Source organism: Chanodichthys erythropterus, chromosome 24 (assembly GCF_024489055.1).
Source record: "Chanodichthys erythropterus isolate Z2021 chromosome 24, ASM2448905v1, whole genome shotgun sequence".
Lineage (NCBI taxonomy): Eukaryota > Metazoa > Chordata > Actinopteri > Cypriniformes > Xenocyprididae > Chanodichthys > Chanodichthys erythropterus.
Window position 1 is genome coordinate 3748867 of NC_090244.1, and position 21163 is coordinate 3770029.

At 39.7% G+C, this 21163-nt stretch overlaps 3 protein-coding genes across 3 annotated transcripts; 1 reads left to right on the forward strand and 2 right to left on the reverse strand.

The window, feature by feature from the left end:
- Positions 1 to 3984: 3984 nt before the first annotated feature.
- Positions 3985 to 9680, forward strand: LOC137015589 (melanocortin receptor 4-like). The gene is made up of 3 exons (XM_067380637.1): positions 3985 to 4428; positions 8332 to 9218; positions 9626 to 9680. The coding sequence occupies exons 1-3, from the start codon at positions 3985 to 3987 to the stop codon at positions 9678 to 9680; spliced, it is 1386 nt and encodes a 461-aa protein (XP_067236738.1).
- Positions 9681 to 14254: 4574 nt separating this feature from the next.
- On the reverse strand, positions 14255 to 15133 carry LOC137015590 (melanocortin receptor 4-like). The gene has a single exon (XM_067380638.1). It carries the CDS (start codon positions 15131 to 15133, stop codon positions 14255 to 14257), a length of 879 nt encoding a protein of 292 aa, XP_067236739.1.
- A 2812-nt stretch (positions 15134 to 17945) lies between these two features.
- On the reverse strand, positions 17946 to 18824 carry LOC137015591 (melanocortin receptor 4-like). The gene has a single exon (XM_067380639.1). The coding sequence runs from the start codon at positions 18822 to 18824 to the stop codon at positions 17946 to 17948; it is 879 nt and encodes a 292-aa protein (XP_067236740.1).
- Between the last annotated feature and the right edge of the window lie 2339 nt (positions 18825 to 21163).

Consider the following 21163-nt stretch of genomic DNA (forward strand, 5'->3'; position numbering starts at 1 on the left):
ATAAATTCCACATGGCCTTGTGGTCCATACATTGTATTATTTTGACTTGAATGTTTCATCTTTAAAGAAAAAGAAAAAACCCAAAACACAATTCAGAATATTGTGTTTAGATCTTTTTCATTGTGTATGTGATTTTTAGTATCAGTGAATGTTTCAATGATCCCACTAAAGGGTCACAAACGTTTTAAGATCAAAATTGAGCAGTGTTTCAGTTTTTTTTTTTCTTTTTTCTCTCTTACAAATGTATAGATGGCACTGAGAAAATGTTAACAAACTAAAGACCAGTATTAACTTTTATAATTTAGATATTATCAATATCCAAATGGCCAGTTAGATAAGGTATTATTTTCTTGTTATTTAATAAGATGATTTTGTGTAAATATCAGCCATATGTGAAAAGTAATAGGAGAAAAATCTCCTTTCTACTACATGATGTTTTATTAACAAAATTCGGGAGGAGCACGTTCAGATAATTAAACTAATTAGCACAGGTGGAGAGCATTCAGCTAATCAACTCAACCAATGTCAAAAGGTATAAATTCAGCAGACTGACTTCTGTTCATCTGAGAGTTTATCAGCATCCCTCCTCCACCTCATCTCCTCATTTATAGTTCTATCTGCTTTTACCACACCAGGGGAGTGTAATAACTTGGAAGAGACAAGATGAATCTGGTCAAGATGAAGACATTTTACTCAGGAGGAGCTATCAGCAACCCATACACACACCCTGCGTTCCAAAGTCCATACTATCCATCCTAAATAGTATGTGAGATTAAAATAAGTGTGTCCCAAAGCATAGTATGTTGAAAAGAGTATGCCAAAAGTCCCCGGATGGTCTACTATTTCCGGTAGATTTTCGAAGTGTGGATCCGTGCACACTATAAAGGCTAATATTGCCCACAACCCATTGCGCATTGGACGAGGATTCATGGTGCGTTCAAGTCATGTCGGAAAGATCGTATTTACGAGCAGAACTGACATGAATGCCACCACAATGTCGTAAATACCAGTGGGAAGCTCGTAATTTTCTTTAAGCTCCGATCTGTACGAGTTGGGGGCGTGTCAGTCAGAAACATGGCGAAATACCACAATATTACAGGTATTTAGCAGTGAATTGTCAGGCTTTTCTATTTACAACAAAGTAAGCTGATTCCCAGCAAAAAATACAATAGCATCACAGTATAAAAATGTAATATGCAACAATAAAGTTTACAACAGCTTCATAAATTAATTAAAAAACATAAAAAAGCAACATACAACTAATGTACATTATTTGCTCTACATTTTCTAGAAGCAGAAGTGTTGTAATTTTGTGTAATTAATTTAGAGAAGGCACACCGCCATCATACTCCGACGAAAGTGACTTGAACGCACCTACCGTCGTACACACGATTTCCCACCTCGTAAATACGAACTTCCCAGGAAGACTTGAACGCACCATCAGTTCAGAACTACAAACACGAGTAAAAAGTGTTAAAAAACTACAAAACATGGCGGATACGCGCGATCGACGCTGAGAGATTTGAGTGACTAATAATCATTTTAACCTGATAGAAAATATATATTTAATGTTACCCGTGTTATTTTTCATCTGCAAATACCAATGTGGACTTTTATAAAGATCCGAATGGCCATTAACTTTTAAATGCATCATTATGCATTAATATGAGGAGAGTTCTCCACATGAAAGACCCGCGACTGCAGATCAACGTGCTGCATTTCTCTCCGATACGGTAGGAAATTAACTAAATGAAATGTGGAGGATGTAAGATGATTGACAGGCCAGTTTACGGTGACAGGATGCGACAGAGAGAATTGACGCGGTTGTATGACGTGTTAAGCCGCCTTTCCACTGCACACGACATTCGCATCCGATTGTCGCATTTCGCCCCCTAGCGGCAGTCGCACGGAACTTAGAAATTGGTAGTGAAGCAACCGTTACCCTCGGCTTATTCCAACCCAAGCAACCACCATGGTAAACTGAACGATTTTAATGAATGTAACGTTAATGCATGTATGAATATATCCATACAAAGCAAATGACCCTCAATACATTTGAAATAAAAACATACTAGTAGATTTTATAGAGCTTCAACGTAAAAATTTATTTAATAATCATAAAATATCTTTTTTTGTTTTACATAATTATTGATAACCACCATTTTAAAGAAATAGTGTTTATATAATAACGTTAAAGTGTTAAAATATTGGTAATTCTAACTTCGTGCTCATCGTTTTGACTAGAGTACATCATATCCGGTCGGCCGGTCGCATACGGTCTAGCCGCAGAAGTTCAAATATTTCAACGCATCTAGCCGCCTTTCCACTGCACACGACAAACGACAGCCGTTGGACCGGAAGTCATTCGTTTCCAATGGAGAGTAGTACGGGGGCTGCGTGGAGTTCCGATCATATGCGAATGCGGAAATTTCGGATCCGATTTGAGCTTCAGATGCGTTGAAATATTTGAACTTCTGCGGCTAGACAGAAGTAAAATAAAAAAAAATAAAAAAAAATTGCAAAGCCTCATTCAATTCCATATTTGGGCTCCCGTCCGAAAGTGAAAGTCAGTAGGGGAAGGGCAAACTCTGTTTCATTGGCTGCAGCGCTGCACGCGACTGGCACCTGAGCTGAGCATGAGCGGCACTAGAAGGAGATTGTCGCGGTTGTCGGATGAGACGACTTAACGTTGTCGGAAAGGTGAGTAAGGTTATAATGGTTAACGAAAACGGACGAAAAAACGAAAACTAGGTGGGAAAAAACACCGTCATTAACTGAAATAAAAATAAAAACGAGGCATTACAAAAAAAAAAAAAAAACGATAACCAAAACTGTAATGTGTGTTTGGCAAAACTAACTAAAATAAAATAAAATTATAGATTAAATGTCCTTATTTTTCGTCTTTGTCAATGTCTTTCATAGAGCAAACGTTCATCTACATTTCATTTCCCTGCGTCCCTCACTCATGCGTCTCTCTCACATACTCGCGCGCGCACAGCCCCTCCCTTCCATGCACACCGCGCCTCCATGAGAACGAGTGTTGGAAGCAAGTTCGCGAAAGGTTGGTATCTCGTTGGCGTTGGTAGGGGAGTGCCCTTTTTTTTAGGTCAGAGCAACTGCCCCTCAAAATTCCTGTGCACGTCCCTGGTTCGGGCCAAAATTCCAAGCTCAGAGCCCTCTCCCCGGACAGCACGCCAAATACGCATAACTTTACTCTATTTAATTATATGTATATGTGAACTCGTGAATTCTGCTCCGCAGAGCACGCGCGGGAGACTGACAGGAACAGCGCGAAATTGCTGAGGTAATGTTTATATCACGACAATTTGTTTAAACGTTTTATGAAAATAATATATTAGTGATATTAATCGATGATTAAAGATTCAAAATTAGTTTGAAAGAAAAACAAGGAAGAGAGCTAGTAGTAATGTTCACGTTCTTTAAATCCTGAATCACGACATGTAGCTTAAATTAGCTATTAAACTAGGCATATATACAGCTATGGAAAAAATTAAGAGACCACTTAACATTGATTTCTGAACTTGGAGTGGTCTATTAATTTTTTCCATAGCTGTATATATATATATATATATATATATATATATATATATATATATAATCAGTGGCGTGCAGTGGTGCTCTGAAATGAGGAGGCACATTTATTTTTATTTTTTTTATGAATCATTGTAAATTCATGTGCATTACTCTTAAAGTTGACAAATCTTCCTTGTTAAATGAACATTACAGTACATCAAAAAAAAAAGAAACCAAATACAACTCTATTTTGTAATTTTACATTAATAATGCAATGTTCTATTTATCAAAGTCAATCTGTCACGATCACCAGTGAGAGTGCCCTATCAGCCACTAGAGGGCACTCCATTCCGGACTCTCATTTCCATCCATTCCATTCACTACATTACCCATAACGCACTCCCCGGACTCTTCGTGACAGAAAACTCCATCTTAACTAGATCCAGCAGAATGGGGAGTCGAATCACTCCTCCGGCTACTGTGAGGGAGAGGATGGATCGGCTTGAGAATTTACTCACCCTGAAACAACAGGGCAATGAGGTGGGTGGTTTTGCCCAATTGTTTTGGACCCTGGCGGTAGGGCTGGGATATAATGATGCGGCCTTAATGGACCTTTTGAATGATTGCCTGGATAACTCGCTACCTCTGTGGGAGATGGATGGACTGGGAGACCTGGACTTTTGGGGGTTCGTCCTCTACCTCCAACGTCGGAGTAGGGGGCCTGCACCGAGTCAACTAGGGCACGCTCCAGCCAGTGAATCCGTCCCTGAAGTCACAGAGGAGGTGGGCACTGAGCCTCCGCTTCACCCAGGTAAAAGGAGGAGGAGGAGAAGGAAGAGGGCTTCCTTCATCCTTCAAGGCCCGGAGGCCTCTCCAGCCAGTGAGTCCGCTCCAGTCAGTGGGTTCGCTCCAGCCAGTGAGTCCACTCCAGAGCCCGCTCCAGCCAGTGAGTCCACTCCAGAGCCCGCTCCAGCCAGTGAGTCCACTCCAGAGCCCGCTCCAGCCAGTGAGTCGGCTCCAGCCAGTGAGCCCACTCCAGAGCCCGCTTCAGTCAGTGAGTCCGCTCCAGTTAGTGAGTCCACTCCAGAGTCCGCTCCAGTTAGTGAGTCCACTCCAGAGTCCGCTCCAGTTAGTGAGTCCACTCCAGAGTCCGCTCCAGTTAGTGAGTCCACTCTAGTCAGTGAGTCCACTCCAGAGCCCGCTCCAGTTAGTGAGTCCACTCCAGAGCCCGCTCCAGTCAGTGAGTCCACTCCAGAGTCCGCTCCAGTCAGTGAGTCCACTCCAGAGCCCGCTTCAGTCAGTGAGTCCGCTCCAGTCAGTGAGTCCAATCCAGAGCCTGCTCCAGTCAGTAAGTCCGCTCCAGCCAGTGAGGCCATTTTGGGTAAGCCACCGCCTCACCCTCATAAGTGGAGGAGAAGGAGGAAAAGGGCTTCCTCCATCCTACAAGACCTGGAGACCACTCTAGTGGTTGATCGTGGGTTCTCCAAGCGCCTTGCCCTGCCGGCGCCGCCGAAGCGCCTTGCCCTGCCGCTGTTGCCGGAGCAGCCCGAGCCCGCTGTTGCCGGAGCAGCCCGAGCCCGCTGCCGTCCCGGAGCAGCCCGAGCCCGCTGCCGTCCCGGAGCAGCCCGAGCCCGCTGCCGTCCCGGAGCAGCCCGAGCCCGCTGCCGTCCCGGAGCAGCCCGAGCCCGCTGCCTTCATCGAGCTGTCCGTTCTCCCTGATACGGCCACGGAGGCCGTCACCGAGCTGCCCGCTCTCCCTGATACGGCCACGGAGGTCGTCACCGAGCTGCCCGCTCTCCCTGATACGGCCACGGAGCAACCTTGGTCTGCCCTGCTGCCGACGTCCAAGCCTTCTGCCCTGCCGCCACCGCCCAGATCTTCAGTCCTGCCGCCGTCACCCAAGCCTTCTGCCCTGCCGCTGCCGCCCAGGCTTTCTGCCCTGCCGCTACTGCCCAGGCCGTCTGAACCGTTGGAACCAGCCTGGTCAGTTCCTCCGGCACCACCCTGGCAATCAGCCAGGATTCCAGACCCGCTGGAACCAGCCTGGTCAGTTCCTCCAGCACCACCTTGGCAATCAGCCAGGATTCCAGACCCGCTGGAGCCAGCCTGGTCAATTCCTCCGGTGCCACCCTGGCACTCAACCAGGATTCCAGACCCGCCGGAACCAGCTTGGTCAGTTCCTCCAGCACCACCCTGGCTTTCAGTGGGGCGGGCTGGTTCTGGCCCGCCATCCCTCCCCCTGATCCTCCTCCGGTCCCCCTATCAGCCACTAGAGGGCACTCCATTCCGGACCCTCATTTCCATCCATTGCATTCACTACATTACCCATAACGCACTCCCCGGACTCATTATCACCATGTCATTGCACCCAGCTGTTTTGAGTTCTCTCATCAGTGTCTGTCTATTTATACCCTGTTTGTTTCTGCTTTTGTCATGGAGTTTGCAGTTCTGGTCACCCGTTTCTTTGTTTGTTTTCTGGTTTTCTGTTTTTGACTGCTTTGTGGATTTTGACCCCTGCCAGTTTCTGGATATGACTTTGGATTACCCATTAAACTCTATTGCACTTGGATCTGTCTGTTGTCTCCATGATTCACAATCTCATCAAGCATCAAGTGTTTTAAGCATTTCTACATTCATTCCAAAATAATAACTAAAGGCAATAATAATTTAAACAATATATTTTATTTGTTTATTGCGGTTTTTCTTTTTAATTGTCAACCTAGAATATTTTGGATCATCAGTCATGCTCCATTAACACCGTCTGTCACAGACACGAATTGCATTTTTAATTTCACCAAGCTGATTGCACTAAAAAAACCCCGCAGTAATCATGCTTTCAGTCCCTTTCAAGTTTGATTTTGACGTAACATGGGTGATCTGTTTACTTTTCGATTAGTCTTCCGATTGACGCCATCATTTGTTCAGTCAAACCTACGCGCGGAACGCGCACGTCAACGAGAGGCGGGATTTATCGCACAAACCAATCATATCCAATCATAACCAATTACATCCAATCATAGCGCGATGGAGACATTGCCTCCTCTCACGTGACTTTCCCCCATTCATTCTCAATTACCCCCCACAAAACCCACCGCACGCCGGGGTTCTGATGATTTTCTATAGATTCCTATGAGAGGAAAGGGACGCATGACTCCTCTGTGTAACTTTACCTGCGGGTGTCGCTGTTGGGCAGTGTTCCTTAAGAAATACGCGTGACTTGCGCTCTTTTTAATGTCATAATTTGTAATATTTGTGTTATATGTAATATGGATTATTTTCTAATCCTATTTTTTTGAGGTTTTGAGATGTGATTTGTAGATTGCCTAATGTATTTGAGGTATATGGTTAATTTATATTAAAATGGCCGTAAAGGCTTTCAGTCTTATTTCAACCTTATTTTTCAAACCAAAGAAAAAAAAAAGGCCCACCAACTGTCTCCCCTTTTTCAGCCCATTTGCATCCTTGGGATTTACAGGGCATAGCACATATTAAACACACAAAAGCTTTGAAAAATTTAAGCTAATATTAAAGAAAACAGGGTTCACAACCTGTCTAAATATGTTCACATTGATCCATATATACATAATAAATATAAACTGACTTTTTTCCCTCAGAATTGCAAGATTTAAACTCGCAATTCTGACTTTTTTTTCTCAGAATTGCAAGATATCTCAGAATTGTGCTTCTATCTCGCAATTCTGAGTTTAGATACTTGCAATTCTTAAGTCTTTTTTCCCTCGGAACTGACTTTATAACTTGCAATTCTGACTTTATTTCGCACAAATGCGAGTTTATATCCCGCAATTGTGAGTTTATTTCTCGCAATTCTGACAATAAAACTTGCAATTGCGAGTTTATTTCTCGCAATTCTGAGAAAAGAAGTCAGAATTCTGGGATAAAAAGTCAAAATTACCTTTTTTATTTTTTATTCAGTGGCAGAAACAAGCTTTCATAGATATTTCAGTAAGATGAAACCCAAAACTTAGGAAATTAAAACGGTAACAGTTTCTATTAAAAAATCCTGTCATCACTATCGCACATTGAATTCTGGGGTAATCTAGGCCTCAAAGGATCCATCTGTTGTATCTTTCGTTGCCTGGGAAATGAAGGACACATTTTGAGGCCTTCCCCTGTTCTAAGCGGTGTCCCAATTTAGAGGCTGCATCCTTCGAAAGAAAATTGCAGCATGACAAAGGGTGTCCCAATTTGAAGGCTCCTTCAAATGTGGCCTCAAAATGTGTCATTTGTGGCCTTCGAAGATGTGGTCTTTGAAGTCTGCTTCCTTCAAAGGATGCAGCCTCTGAATTGTGATGCAGCTCTAGAGTGATTAGAAGCATTTAGGTTCAGATGACTGGCTCAAAACAAAACAGCAGAACTGAGCAAAGGTGTAGGCCTATACATTTTGCATATATAACTCTTAACTCTTGCAAGAATTTGCTGCTACCAGTGTTAGGTTTAGTATTGCTGCTCAACACCAACTAAACGCACTGTATAAATGTTGTGTATGAATCACAATTTTGACACATCTGTGCAAGGACATCTGATTTAGATGCAATGTAGATGCAATTCATTCAGCATTCTGCAAGAAGTCCTCATCCTCTGATTCGTATGCTTCAGTTAACAATTTAAAGTAAAATCTCATTAGCATGTTGTTTTGATGATCATCACAATCTGTCACTAATGAGACCACCTCCGTTCTTGCGCGCGGTTTTAAAAGCATGCACTCATGTGCGCCCTCAATCATTCGTCTACATGTCAGCAATGGCTCTGTTCTTTCTCTTATAACTGTATTTGCAGATACTCTCACTCATGAATATTTCTCAGAGTAGTGCGGGACTTGGCACCGTGCTGCCTCTAACTAGTTTCGAGAACGTTCTTTTGTTTCTCTTCAATGTAATCCTCGCCACCGCCATAATTTTCCTCAACGTGTCCGTGTTTCTGTCCATCGTGATGAACAGATCCCTGCGCAGCGAGAACCGCTTCATGTACATGCTCAGCACGTGTCTCAGTGACATCTGCTCGGGCGTCTCGTATTATTATGTTGGAGTTCTGGATGTACGCGATTATTATGACTCTCCGACTCGCACTTTTTACATCGCGCCCACTTTTCTGGGTCTGTCCTATATGGCGATTCTGGCCGCGCAGGCGGACCGTTACCACGCGGTCTCAGCGCCTTTCAAATACTCGCAGCGCATGACCCGAAACACAACCCTGCTGGTGATTCTGGCCTACTGGCTTTATGCTTTTTTGATTGTGGCTGTTAATAATTTGGTGACTATGGGGGTCGCAAAGAAAGTGACAGGCTTTGGTACTTTTGTGGCGAACATTTTCACCGTCATTATCATGATTGGTTTGAACGTCAGGCTGTTTTTCATTGCCAAATTTCAGCTAGAGCGCGAACCGCCAAGCGCGGAACGGGACAACAAGCGCGCGTCCATTTACCTCATCATAATAGTGGCTGTATGTTTTTTGATCGCATGGTTGCCTATTTTTCTTCATGTTATTGCGTGTAATTTCGCGGGGTCCACATGCTATACATTCAGAAATGAGGGTTCAGACCCGCTCCGCATTCTGCCACGGGTAAATGCAGTTCTGACTCCCTTATTGTATATCAGGGGCTGTTCTGCACTAAGGAGCACCCTACTAAGTAAAGTCTGGCGAACACAATGCTGCAAGAGGAAAAGGTAAACTCTCCAAATGTACTACTCTCTCATGCATACGTCTTAATTTAATGAATCACTCAACCAACTCACGTATTAAAGATTGTTTCTTTTTAATTTAAATATAATTATGTTCAGTCTTTTTTGTATAATTATTGAAAGCATGTTGGCCTAGCTATTTTATACATTAAAAGATGGCTTACTAGGCTGCATTTTCCTGAAGTTCCACCATTTTAAGTAGTCTAAATATTAAGTATTATGTTTATAATATTTATAAATATTATAGTATTTACAAAGAGGGGTAAAAGAGTCACAGTAACACATTTGCCTTTCTGGTAGAGGTGGGTCTGGTTAGGCATACAAGCAGGCCTATGTCACATATTAAAAGAACAATGAATATCTGTTGCACTTTCTTTCACTTTTTTTCTCAGTGTGAACCCTCTGTCAGTGGTGAAGAAGAATGAAGCGGTCATCTTCAAGATGTGATCTTACAAGTTATACGGCAAGAAAGGAAAAGAGTTTAAAAGATCAAGTGCCACCTGAAAATCTCACTTTATATTTGCTTCTGGCTGTTATCTTGTTTCTAAAATCATAATAAAGTTATATTTTTAATATCACAAGATATCACCAATGTCTCTGATGCTGGCAGGGATGTGGGTGCAGTATGGAAAACTTGAAATTGTCAATATCGTTTTCAATATTCCTTGAGTATTTTTATGCCCCCTTCATGGCTTTAATTTGCAATATTCCGCTTGAGATATAAATAAAAAAGGATTTTTCATGCATCTTTGCTTGATTTAATTGTCTAAACTTTTAATGCAATGAGAATAATTTATCAATAAATTCCACATGGCCTGGTTGATGCATTGTATTATTTCGACTTGAATGTTTCATCAAAAACAAAAAACAAAAAAAACAAACAAAAAAAATCACAATTCAGAGATAATGTGTTGGTCTTTTTCATTGTCTGTGATTTTTAGTATCAATGTTTTAATGATCATAAAAGACTCCTTCAGAGAAAATGTTAATAAACTAAAGACCAGTATTATCTTGCATAATTGAGATATTATCAATATCCAAATGGCCAGTTAAATCAGGTATTACTTTCTTATTTAATAAGATGATTCTGTGTAAATATCAACCATATGTGAAAATTCAATGGGGAAAAAAATCATCTCTTTTACTACTTCGCTCAGCGCTAGTTTGAGTTGTCTCGAGCAGCGGGAAACTGACGTACAGAAACAGCGCGAAATTTCTGAGGTAATGTTTATATCACCACTATTTATTTAAGCGTTTTATGAAAATAACATATTAGTGATATTAATCGATGATTAAAGTGAAGGTTAAGTAAAAATTAGTTTGAAAGAAAAACAACGAAGCGAGCTAGTTCTCCCGTTCTTCAAATCCCTTTCTTGAATCACGACACGTAGCTAAAATTAAGAAACTATATATGAATTTTTAAAAATATATATTAAGCATTCTTGTAGCTAATGTCTTGGATGTATGTTATTTATTTTTTTTTTTTACTTTAAGGCTTTCAGTGGGCACTTTAACCTTATTTTTCAAACCCAACAAAGAAGGCCCACCAGCTGTCTCCCTTTTTTGTTCAGTCCATTTGCATCCTTGTGATATTTACATAGCAAACATCACATATGAAACACACAAAAGCTTTGAAAAGATACTTAAGCTCTTAGCAAACATACAAACATTCAATCATTTCCATTGTTGTTTTTAGACATTTTCCAGACACACCCATGAAAACATGAAAAAGCATTCACCTGTGCTTAACGTATAGTGATGGTCTTATTCTCTTAGGAGTGCGCTGGGGTTGTTTTCTGCCACCTGTTTTTCATCTTGCTATCTACTTCAGTGCATTTGATTTCCCTTCACCCATTCATAAGAGATTGGATAACTAATTGGCAGCTTAATTACACCTACACTGGAGTCCTGTGTGGCCATAAAGCTGTTAGGATTATCATTTGATGATTAAACATGTCAAAACACACACACACAAAGTCGGGATCCTGTCAGAAGCATTTATTTTCGCATGGGTGTTTTGGGACATAAATAAACACCTGGGAAGGTGACTTTTCTTTAACATATCATCAAGGGACATTAAAGCATCTTTATCATATGGTTAACCAGGCAGAGTAAATACACAGTGACTGAACATTGCTCTGTTTTTAAAGTTCAGACAATCTCTTAGGGAATCTATTGGGGACTTCTTTCTGCTACGATTATGATTGTGATGATGATTGTGGTAATTGCAGCAACTGAGCTAATGAATAGTGACCCAGAGCACAGTCATAGAGTTTAAGTGGACAAAAACACATGACTTTGAAAGCAGGAACTACTTTTGAGTATTGATTGATGGGTTTTATGCCAACGCACAAAGCCACTCAGGACTCATGTGTACTTAAGTATACTGAAAATGTATACTAACAAGTGCATTTTGGACAATGAAACTAAAACACTGGCCAATATTGTGTTGGAGGTTTCACATCTATATATGCGTGGCCTTGTAGACAGTCTTCACTGATTTTACAATCCTTCAGTTAGAGCAGAGTGTGAAGGTTGAATTAGCAGAGCAATACATAAAATATTGCAATCCACACAACATAATGTGTGACATATCAGAGATGAAAAGAGGACAAATTGTTGGTCCGTGTCTCGCTGGCTCATCTGTGACCAGGACAGCAAGTCTTTGTGTATTGAGAGCTATGGTGTCCAGGATCCATACCATCACATAGGACGAACTGTTCATTGGGAGTCAATATTCATGGTCTGGCTGCTATAGCCAAACAAACCTTTGGTCACTCATGCCAGTGCCAAATGTCAATTTCATTGGTGCCAGCAGTGCAAATCTTGGGCTGTGAACAATGTGAAACATGTATTGTTCTCTAATGAGTCCACCTTCAGTGCAAGGCTGTGACCCTGTCTTGAACATTGGGGGATTTATTAAAAATCATAAAGAAACAGACCAGTGAAGGAAATTCTAGGTTAAGAAAATCTAGTTGAGGAAATAATCATTTTGAACTATATGCAAATAATATTTACATTATTTGCATTAAAATATGCACAAACATAGTTTTATTTGTATGCCTAATATATCAAAAATGATTCTTGTCTCGTCATGTTAGGAACTACATGAATCCCGTAAATGCATATTTTCAATTCAAAACGGCCATATTTAAGAAAAAAAGTAGAGTAGTTTGCATCAATGAATGTAACTCTCGGTCGTTTTACATTTCTGTCTCAAAAAAAGTTGACATTAAATGTTTCGCAATTTATCTTGCCTCACTCTCTTTCAATGTTAAACACTTCCCACTGGAATTCTACTTTGATTTGATTAGTCATCTCAATCATTTTGGACATTGACGAGTGTTGTTGGACTGCTAAGGCAGATCAGACTAACAATGTAAGTTTTAAACCTTTTTGTCATCTTAACAAAATACAGAGCATTGTGTAATGGGGTGCAGCAGAGCAGTGCAATATTGGGGTGGACAATTTGGCGATTTCTAATTATTGGAGGAGACTTGTCCCCCTCAATATCTATGGTGGTTAGTGTCTTTCCCACATCCGTGGGAGTTACGGTGTGGTGAAGCTCCAAAGAGACTCAACCCCTGGATTGTTGCTGCCCAGAGTGAAGCACAGCAGTGGATCAGTGATGGTTTGGGCTGCAATATCATGGCATTCCCTATTGTGCTTGATGGGACTACTGAACCATTCTGGAGGACCATGTGCACATATTGTACCGTGTTGTACTATTGTACCGCGCAAATATTGTTCCGTGAAGGTGGTGTCGTGTATTAACATGATAATGCACCAAGCAAGACTTGTGACAGAATGAACATGAAATTGAAGTTGAACATCTCCCATGGCCTGCAGTCACCAGATCTGAATATTATCGGACCACTTTGGGGTATTTCGGAGGAGCAAGTCAGAAAAGTGGTCAGTGGTGGTTTTCCTCCATTCTGGAAGAAGAATGGCTCAAAAACCTTCTGGACGAATTGATGCTGTATTGGCCGCAAAAGATGGCCCTACACCATAATAATAAATTATTGTGGTCTAAAACCAGGTGCTTCAGTTTCATTGTCCAGCCCCTGTATGTGCGATTTCAGAAAGCAGTAAATCATCTGAAGCAAATATGCTTCAAAGGTTTGTAAAAGTTTTTGGAGGAACAGGAATATTTTGGATATTGAGAAGGGTACAATTTAGTGCCATCTAAAATAAAAAGATTTGAAATGCTGCTCAATTTTGATTTTAAAAGTGGATGCAAATCACTCTTATAGCTTGCCTTGTACAAACAGATTTCACATACATAATGTCATCTTGGCACTTTAATTGATCTGCCTCCTAGTTTAGTAGAAGGTAAAACTAAAAACGCTTAAGCAATAATACATTTCCCTGATATGATGCTTCTCTTTTAAGATAAAACAGACATGTGGGACAAGTGGGAAAAAGGACACAGACATGAAACTGCCCATACAGTTAGCTTTATGTGTTTTGGATTTACAAATGTTTAGTGAATATTTAAAAGTAAAGTAATTTTGCTTGTGGTAGAAATGATCTCGAAGATCACTGCTACATCCTGTCTTCAGTTTTCTCCACAGTCTGTGGGTTCACTCTGAGAAGAGATAAAAGAGAGCTTTTTCCATAATATGCCCATCATACTGTCTTATGAAAGGTTCAAGGCACAAAGAGCAAGATTATGGCATGAAATAAGACTGAGTGACATTATCTTTCATGTTCATCAAAAATAAATTCAATTTTAAATGAAAAAGAAGACGTTGCCAGCCAAATCAACAGAGGCCTGCTGAACTGCTGTCTCATGTTTGTTAGTCTGGCTTTAATGGACCAACAAAAGTGCAGACCAGCACTACACATTTTGACCGTGGAAATTCCATTCTTTTCCACTCATTTGTCATTACTGGATACAGATTTAATTTATCAATATACAGATATAACAGCAAAAGGCTCTTCCATGACATTTCATATTTATAAATCCTTATTTTCAGAAGCTTCGTGAGAAAGTGCTTGTGCATATGTGTGCACTGAATTTACCCTTTCATCCTGCAGCATGGTGTTCTCCAAACTTTAATTAATATAGTGCTCCTGAGTGCAGTGCAGCCCCTGATATACAATAAGGGTGTGGTGATCGCATTGAGACGTGCCAAAATGCGCACAGGGTCTGTGCCGTTGTTTTTAAACAGATAGCACGAGGTGCCCCTAAAAGTGCACACAGTTGAATGAAGAAACAATGGCAACCACGCGATCAGAAAACACATGGCTACTATTATGATGAGGTAAATGGACGCGCGCTTGTTGTCCCGTTCCGCGCTCGGCGGTTCGCGATCTATCTGAAATCTGGCGATGAAAAACAGCTTTAAGTTCAAACCAATCATGATAATGACGGTGAAAATGTTCGCCACAAAAGTACCAAAGCCCGTCACTTTTTCAGCGATCCCCACAGTCACCAAATTATTTACAGCCACCATCAAAAAAGCATAAAGCCAGTAGGCCAGAATCACCAGCAGGGTTCTGTTTCGGGTCATGCGCTGCGAGTATTTGAAAGGCGCTGAGACCGCGTGGTAACGGTCCGCCTGCGCGGCCAGAATCGCCATATAGGACAGACCCAGAAAAGTGGGAACAATATAAAAAGTGCGAGTTGGAGAGTCATAATAATCGCGTACATCCAGAACTCCAACATAATAATACGAGACGCCCGAGCAGATGTCACTGAGACACGTGCTGAGCATGTACATGAAGCGGTTCTCGCTGCGCAGGGATCTGTTCATCACGATGGACAGAAACACGGACACGTTGAGGAAAATGATGGCGGTGGCGTGAATTACATTGAAGAGAAACAAAAGAACGTTCTCGAAACTAGTAAGAGGCAGCACGGTGCCAAGACCCGCACTACTCTGAGAAATATTCATGAGCAGTGAGTGTCAGTAAATGTTCATGTAAGAAAGCACAACCGTCGCTAATGACAGCTTGTGGTAAAAGCGCGCGATTTAACTGATGCACGCGTGCGGGGCGTTTTTCAAATGAGGAGGAGGACTGTCAGGGATTCACGTGGCAAGTTTCTTAGAAACTGTTTTCGGGCCTTTTGAGCGCACATACATGTTTATCAAATAGTATAGAGGTCAATGATGTGGTGGTCAGAAAATATGAAAATGCTACTTTTTACATTTTGGAAATGTCTAAATTAAGCTATAATGTGGGGCCAAAACTGTTTATGTGGCTTTTTTTTTTCTTTGTTTCAAAGTAGTATAATTCATGATTTTAGAGGAAATAATGGATGATATTTCAGTTTTTACTTTTTACTAACACAAAATCAGCGCTTTGGAAATGAGCTGAACAAATTCAGACATACAGTAAATAAAAAAGTGCAACTTATAAACATTGCAGTAGTTTTATGGGAATATTTTTGTATTTGTGAGTTATATATGATTTCATAAAAAAAGTTAATCTGAGGCAAATGCAGGTTAACAGGTTTGTGAAAGTGTTTTGGATAAACAGAAACTGTGGATGTTAGGCAAAGTGTCATGGTACCTTCTAAAATAAACTTTTCTGTTAAAAAAAAATAGATTTTTTTTATTATTATCACTTTGATGAAGCATCTGTGATTTTTTTTTTACATTTTGGATTTCTCAGTTTTATGTCACATACAATGTTTTACATTTTAAATAAAAAACAATTTATAATAAAACGTTTTAAAATGATTATCATACTTTAATGTATAGAAGCTAACAGAATTAAAACATCAGTGGATAAAAACGTACATTGCCTTTTGGATACATTCAGAGAAAAAGCAAATCTCTCCTCACTCTTATAGATTGTATATACAGCACAATGTCCATCTTGGCACTTTAATTCATACACCTTCAACAAGTTAGTTCATAAGAAAGTGAAATTAAATAGCCTTAGCAATAATGCATTTGCCCCAATTAAAAGCTACCATTTCAATCAAGACATTGTACAGCAGACATGTCAAATGGAAAAAGGGCAGTTTCCTGATTTTAGATTTTTCTTATGTTTTAGATTCACAAATATGTAATGAATATATATATGGTTTGGGTTTGCCACATCCTGAAGATCACTGCAACATCTCATCTTCAGTCTTCTTTACATTCTGTGGGTTCACTCTGAGAAAATATGAGAGAACTTTTGCCATAATATGCCAAACATGTGAGTGCAACAGTTTCATTTAAAGAAAACATGAAAAAGTTTCACTTTGATCATCGGGAAGAGCAAAATAATGGGAGAAAATATGACTATGAGGATATGCTTAATCAAAAAATAAATGAACTGCAGTCATGGGTTTTATTCTAGATTGCAGGTTTGCAGCACCACACCTTTTTACCCTTGAATTTCCATGACTTTGTCACTGTTCATTACTCCATGAGGATTTCATTTATCATTTTATAGAGATTGCAATCAACAATCTTGAGCTGAGCATAACTATATGTTCATCCAAAATAATGGATGATATTTCAGTTTTTACTTTTTACTAACACAAAATCAGCGCTTTGGAAATGAGCTGAACAAATTCAGACATACAGTAAATAAAAAAGTGCAACTTATAAACATTGCAGTAGTTTTATGGGAATATTTTTGTATTTGTGAGTTATTTATGATTTCATAAAAAAAGTTAATCTGAGGCAAATGCAGGTTAACAGGTTTGTGAAAGTGTTTTGGATGAACAGAAACTGTGGATGTTAGGCAAAGTGTCATGGTACCTTCTAAAATATACTTTTCTGTTAAAAAAAGATTTTTTATTATTATTTTGATGAAGCATCTGTGAATTGTTTTGTTTACATTTTGGATTTCTCAGTTTTATGTCACATACAAAGTTTTACATTTTTAGATTAAAAAAACAATTATTAATAAAACGTTTTAAAATGATTATCATACTTTAATGTATAGAAGCTAAAATAATTAAAACAAAAGTGGATAAAAAAGTACATTGCCTTTTGGATACATTCAGAGAAAAGCAAATCTCTCCTCACTCTTATAGATTGTATATACAGCACAATGTCCATCTTGGCACTTTAATCCATACGCCTTCAACAAGTTAGTTCATAAGAAAGTGAAAATTAATGGCCTAAGCAATAATATATTTGCCCCAATTAAAAGCTACCATTTCAATCAAGACATTGTCCAATGGAAAAAGGGCAGTTTCCTGATTTTAGATTTTTCTTATGTTTTAGATTCACAAATATGTAATGAATATATATATGGTTTGGTTTTGCCACATCCTGAAGATCACTGCAACATCTCATCTTCAGTCTTCTTTACATTCTGTGGGTTCACTCTGAGAAAATATGAGAGAACTTTTGCCATAATATGCCAAACATGTGAGTGCAACAGTTTCATTTAAAGAAAACATGAAAAAGTTTCACTTTGATCATCGGGAAGAGCAAAATAATGGGAGAAAATATGACTATGAGGATATGCTTAATCAAAAAATAAATGAACTGCAGGGTTTTATTCTAGATTGCAGGTTTGCAGCACCACACCTTTTTACCCTTGAATTTCCATGACTTTTCAAGTCACTCGTCATTACTCCATGAGGATTTCATTTATCATTTTATAGAGATTGCAATCAACAATCTTGAGCTGAGCATAACTATATGTTCACTACAAAACACTTTTCCTTAAACTTTTTTCCATGATTTTTCTAGGCCTAAATCATTCTGATTTTCAAATTCTCCATGAGAACACCAAAGGGCATGTGTGTTTGATTTACCCTTTCATCCTGCAGCATTGTGTTCTCCAGACTTTATTTAGCAAGGTGTTCCTGAGTGCAGTACAGCCCCTGATATACAATAAGGGTGTGGTGATCGCATTGAGACGTGCCAAAATGCGCACAGGGTCTGTGCCATCATTTTTAAACGGATAGCACGAGGTCCCCCTAAAAGTACACACAATTACATGAAGAAACAATGGCAACCACGCGATCAGAAAACACATGGCTACTATTATGATGAGGTAAATGGACGCGCGCTTGTTGTCCCGTTCCGCGCTCGGCGGTTCGCGATCTATCTGAAATCTGGCGATGAAAAACAGCTTGAAGTTCAAACCAATCATGATAATGACGGTGAAAAAGTTCGCCACAAAAGTACCATAGCCCGTCACTATCTTAGCGACCCCCATAGTCACCAAATTATTAACAGCCACAATCGAAAAAGCATAAAGCCAGTAGGCCAGAATCACCAGAAGGGTTCTGTTTCGGGTCATGCGCTGCGAGTATTTGAAAGGCGCTGAGACCGCGTGGTAACGGTCCGCCTGCGCGGCCAGAATCGCCATATAGGACAGACCCAGAAAAGTGGGAACGATGTAAAAAGTGCGAGTTGGAGAGTCATAATAATCGCGTACATCCAGAACTCCAACATAATAATACGAGACGCCCGAGCAGATGTCACTGAGACACGTGCTGAGCATGTACATGAAGCGGTTCTCGCTGCGCAGGGATCTGTTCATCACGATGGACAGAAACACGGACACGTTGAGGAAAATGGTGGCGGTAGCGAGGATTATACTGAAGAGAAACAAAAGCACGTTCTCGAAACTAGTTAGAGGCTGAACGGTGCCAAGACCCGCACTACTCTGAGAAATATTCATGAGCAGTGAGTGTCAGTAAATGTTCATTTAAGAAAGCACAACCGTCGCTAATGACAGCTTGTGGTAAAAGCGCGCGATTTATTAACAGATGCACGCGTGCGGGGCGTTTTTCAAATGAGGAGGAGGACTGTCAGGGATTCACGTGGCAAGTTTCTTAGAAACTGTTTTCAGGCCTTTTGAGCGCACATACATGTTTATCAAATAATATAGAGGTCAATGATGTGGTGGTCAGAAAATAGGAAAATGCAACTTTTTACATTTTGGAAATGTCTAAATTAAGCTATAATGTGGGGCCAAAACATAGGTGGCTTTTTTCCGTTTCAAAATACTATTTTTCAAAGTATAACCCTAGTGAAAATAATTATATAATTAAATATATTCCCTTTTTTTCTATAGTACATTGCAAATATACTAACAAAAAATTTACTATCTTTAAATATAGGCCTATAAAAAGTATATTAGTATTTTCACAATACAACTTTTAACACACTTTAGAATAATTGTACTTTAGTATATTTTCTAAAAATATATATTTTAGAAAAATATACTTAAACTGAAAGTTCAGTTTACTTTTTAAAAGTGTATTTATTTGCACTTTATAAAAATATATTTGAGGTATATTTTAACTGTGTGCTGAAAATTATCATTGTATGCACTGAAAGTATATTTAAAAAAATACATTGTTTAATATCCTGAAGTTGTAGTGTATTTAAAGTTAAATTTTAGTATATATTTTTTAAGTTTACTTGTTCATGTTTGGAATTCATTTTATTACTTGTGCTTATTTATTTCAGTATGACTAATGCATTAAAAGGCCATTTTTATATGAAGTGTAGCCTACAATTTCCAAATATGTGTAAATATGTTTAATAAGTTTACATTGGCAGAATAATTTTACAATCGTACACCCAAATCTATATTGAACAACACACCAGCAGCACAAGTAACATTACATATGTTGAGTAGTTAAAGGTGCTCTAAGTGATATCACGCGTTTTAGGCCAAAACATTTTTGTCACATACAGCAAACATCTCCTCACTATCCGCTAGCTGCCTGTCCCCTGAACACACTGTAAAAAAAAGCGGTCTCTGTAGTTGCCACAAGCTCCGAAAACGGCAATAAAAACAAACTGGTGCAACCTGGACCACTTAACATAATAAACATGCTCCAGCCAATAACCAACAAGCATGATTTTAAATGCGTGTTCATGACTGTTTCAGGAAGCACGGAGGGGAGGGGGAGGAGGAGGGAGGGTCTAGCTAGCCTCTGTTTTGTTTGACAACACTACGAACGTCAACAGGAAGTTACTCCGCCCAGGATCGCTTAGAGCACCTTTAAACTTGAGGCTTATCGGAATTCAAATGTCTCTTCAACTTGGTCTGTGACCAATAAGATTTTGTTGGTCACTGCCTTCAGCCAATCAGAGCTGCTGACGTCACGGTCCTCGTCTGAATCCCCCTCGCTCAGTCTCTCAGGGGGTTTTCAGGTGAAGTATAATGTCGCAATGTATAATTTATTTAATAAAACACTGAAAGCGCAATACATCGCTCAGTCTTGGGAATTCTGACCAGTTCAATCAAGTGACGTCGCAGCCTGACCTTGATGGCGACGACCACCGGCTAGGAATTTAATGGCCTACGCGATCCTGAAAGAACCGGAGAAGATTGTGCTGCTATCGGAGGTAAGTTGTAGACTACCAGTTAACAAACTTTTTTTTTTTTTTTTTTTTTTTTTTTGCTTTAACAAACGGAGAGCGATATTTCGGCTTGATATCTCGTTTTTGAGTTTGTGTGTGGTGGTTTATGGAACATGTTTGTATGAGCACCAAAACGCCCCGTTCATATGATTGGTCAAATCGGCCCGTATTCTGTACGATATTAATTCATAAAGTGTTGTATGCTTGACTATGTACCGAAAACAATATCGACATGCCATACTGATACAGTTCCCTGCTGCTAATCCTCATTTACTGTTCAAAAATAGTATTGGTTCAATGTAGGATTCAGACAGACTATTGTAAACCTGAATAAAAAGTTGAACATGCTGTCTGACCTAATATCTTTTGTATATTCTGTTAACAGATGTTGTTCTTCATGAGTTTCTGCAGTCTCTGTGTAAGCAGCCATCAGACACAATAATGAGAAGATCATCAGAAAATGGAATATGTGTAATCTGTATTTGTGTATAGAGGGTCACCATTGGTCCAATAGTTTTTTTTCTTTAATGAAAAACATTGTAAGTTTTGCTTAAACCATGTTAAGTTTAAATAAAAACCATTGGTCAATGAAATATGTCTCTTCATTAGTGATGTTGTTACATTTTATTTATTTTAATGGCC

Excerpts from the sequence above, each read along its gene's own strand:
- LOC137015589 (XM_067380637.1), top strand. The coding sequence starts at position 3,985 with ATGGGGAGTCGAATCACTCCTCCGGCTACTGTGAGGGAGAGGATGGAT. Across the intron at positions 4,429-8,331 it reads CAGCCAGTGAGTCCGCTCCA|ATACTCTCACTCATGAATAT; the intron begins GTCAGTGGGTTC and ends CTGTATTTGCAG. Across the intron at positions 9,219-9,625 it reads CAATGCTGCAAGAGGAAAAG|TGTGAACCCTCTGTCAGTGG; the intron begins GTAAACTCTCCA and ends TTTTTTTCTCAG.
- LOC137015590 (XM_067380638.1), bottom strand. The coding sequence starts at position 15,133 with ATGAATATTTCTCAGAGTAGTGCGGGTCTTGGCACCGTGCTGCCTCTT.
- LOC137015591 (XM_067380639.1), bottom strand. The coding sequence starts at position 18,824 with ATGAATATTTCTCAGAGTAGTGCGGGTCTTGGCACCGTTCAGCCTCTA.